We start from the raw sequence: 1,919 nt of genomic DNA on the forward strand, positions 1-1,919 counted from the left end.
CGCTTCACGACCTGAACCCGCTTCACGACCTGAACCCGCTTCACGACCTGAACCCGCTTCATGTTTTCAATTGGGACCTAAATGACGGAGCACGCGGTCTTCAGCAAACACACTCGATAAAACAAAGTGATGGTTCATGAAAAATTGAGGCGGAGGCTAAAAAATCTTAAAATGAATTGTTCAAACTAACCTTGTCTTTCTCTGCCAGGCCGTTTGCAGAACTCTGCAGCCAGGCCTGTAACACAGGTGGGTTCTGTTCCAGGTTCGGTTTTAAGGTTCTATTTTAAGGTTCCATTGGTGCTGAAACTGTGTCTGATTTCAGCCGCAACGAACGCCTCCACCAACCGGCGAAAACGCAAGCGAGTCCAGGAGAGCAGCCGGGTTCCCGCCTCCTCCGAGCTCGGGATCTCCACCAATCAGATTCCAGTCATGGTACGTTAACGGGACGGCGTTCTGCTCACAAGATGGCCGAACTATCGCCAGGTGTCGCGTTTCACTCGTTTTGTTTAAGACTCGAGAAGTTAAAAGTGAATATAGTTTACACACACATCGGATTTAGTTTTAGTTTTTCTGTCGTGATTAGCACGCTAACGTTAGCACGAACAACATGCTAATGTAGACGCTCCGAGTTTAATCGCATTTATTTAAATATATGATCGTAAAACGAGACTTTCAGAGTTTGAGGAGGGTTTTCAGTTTGGTAAATATCAAACTTGTATCAGGATGATCCAAGTATCAAAATGTAGCTTAAAAAGACAGAAATCTGAAAACGTGCCTCGTTCATTTAGATTAAAAACATTTATCCTGGAGTCGATGTGTTGGGTCACACTTTAACGCTTTAACTTTTTTAATCTTTAGCGATTAAAGTCATTATGTAAATAAACCAAGTGTTACAATGATCTGTTCTTTTAAATTGGTTTATTTTGTTGCATTGAATCATAATAATAAACAGAACCCAAACCCACAACCTAAAATAATAATAATAATAATAATAATAAATTTCTTTTTAATGAACTCTTTGGTGGGCAGACCAGAAGTGGCCCATGGGCCATCAGTTGAATAACCCTGTTTTAGTATATTTAGTTTTGATTGTTCACAGCAATGTTTATTTTTTATGTCTGTGTGGTTGAATTAATCCATAAAATTCTATAAAACATATATTTTAATGTCAGCCAAAGTCTGGTTGTAACTAAATTAAATAAGTGTTTAAGCGACAGCTCAGCGTCCGGCTGAGTTTGAGGTTTGAAGGCGAACATTTGGTGACGCTGTGACTCTGTCCTGCAGCAGTGGCCCATGTACATGGTGGACTACAGCGGACTCAACGTTCAGGTCCCTGGGAAGGTCAACTACTGAGGGACGAGTGGACCACAGGACCGGCGTCCTGAACAACCGATGCGTTGGGACTTGGACTCTGAGCGGAGCAGCCGAATGTACGAGCAGCCAAACGTTCGGCTGGTCGTCCTGCCTTCACTCGACGCTCAGCTTCCCTTCTAAAGGAGACCCTGATTTATTTTGACTTTTTAAAGTTGGAAACAAAAAACACTTTTTTTTTGTCTTTACGTAAAAAAAAAAAAACAAGTCCATCCACTGAGACGGATTCAGCGTTTAGCTGCGAATGACAGGAAACATCTGGTCCCATAATATTCAGATATTTGTACTTTTTATTTATTATATTTATTGAAATATAACGTGCAGGGATGTAAAATATTCTGTTACACAGCTCCATGAAGAACGACCGCAGAACTAACGACCTGTTCCCACGGCCCACTCGCTCCACTCGTTCATCGCAGCTCGCTTCGGCTCTGCTCGGGTCCGAACGGTCTCTGGGTTTCCACAGAACCCGGGTCATCATGGTGCAGCCGCTCACAACTCCCATCCAAAGCAAACCCACCGCGGCAACGAGCAACGAAGTGAGAAAG

At 43.1% G+C, this 1,919-nt stretch overlaps 1 protein-coding gene across 1 annotated transcript in view; it reads left to right on the forward strand.

Annotated features, from left to right (window-relative positions):
* The window catches only part of gtf2ird1 (GTF2I repeat domain containing 1), a 42,501-nt gene extending 41,148 nt beyond the window's left edge, over positions 1–1,353 (forward strand). Inside the window, exons 25-27 of the mRNA XM_037688216.1 lie at positions 209–246; positions 323–432; positions 1,285–1,353. Coding sequence (XP_037544144.1) covers positions 209–246; positions 323–432; positions 1,285–1,353 — 217 coding nt within the window. The remainder of the gene's footprint in view (positions 1–208; positions 247–322; positions 433–1,284) is intronic.
* Positions 1,354–1,919: the final 566 nt, after the last annotated feature.

Source organism: Nematolebias whitei, chromosome 14 (assembly GCF_014905685.2).
Source record: "Nematolebias whitei isolate Nwh7 chromosome 14, NemWhi1, whole genome shotgun sequence".
NCBI classification, from domain to species: Eukaryota; Metazoa; Chordata; class Actinopteri; order Cyprinodontiformes; family Rivulidae; genus Nematolebias; species Nematolebias whitei.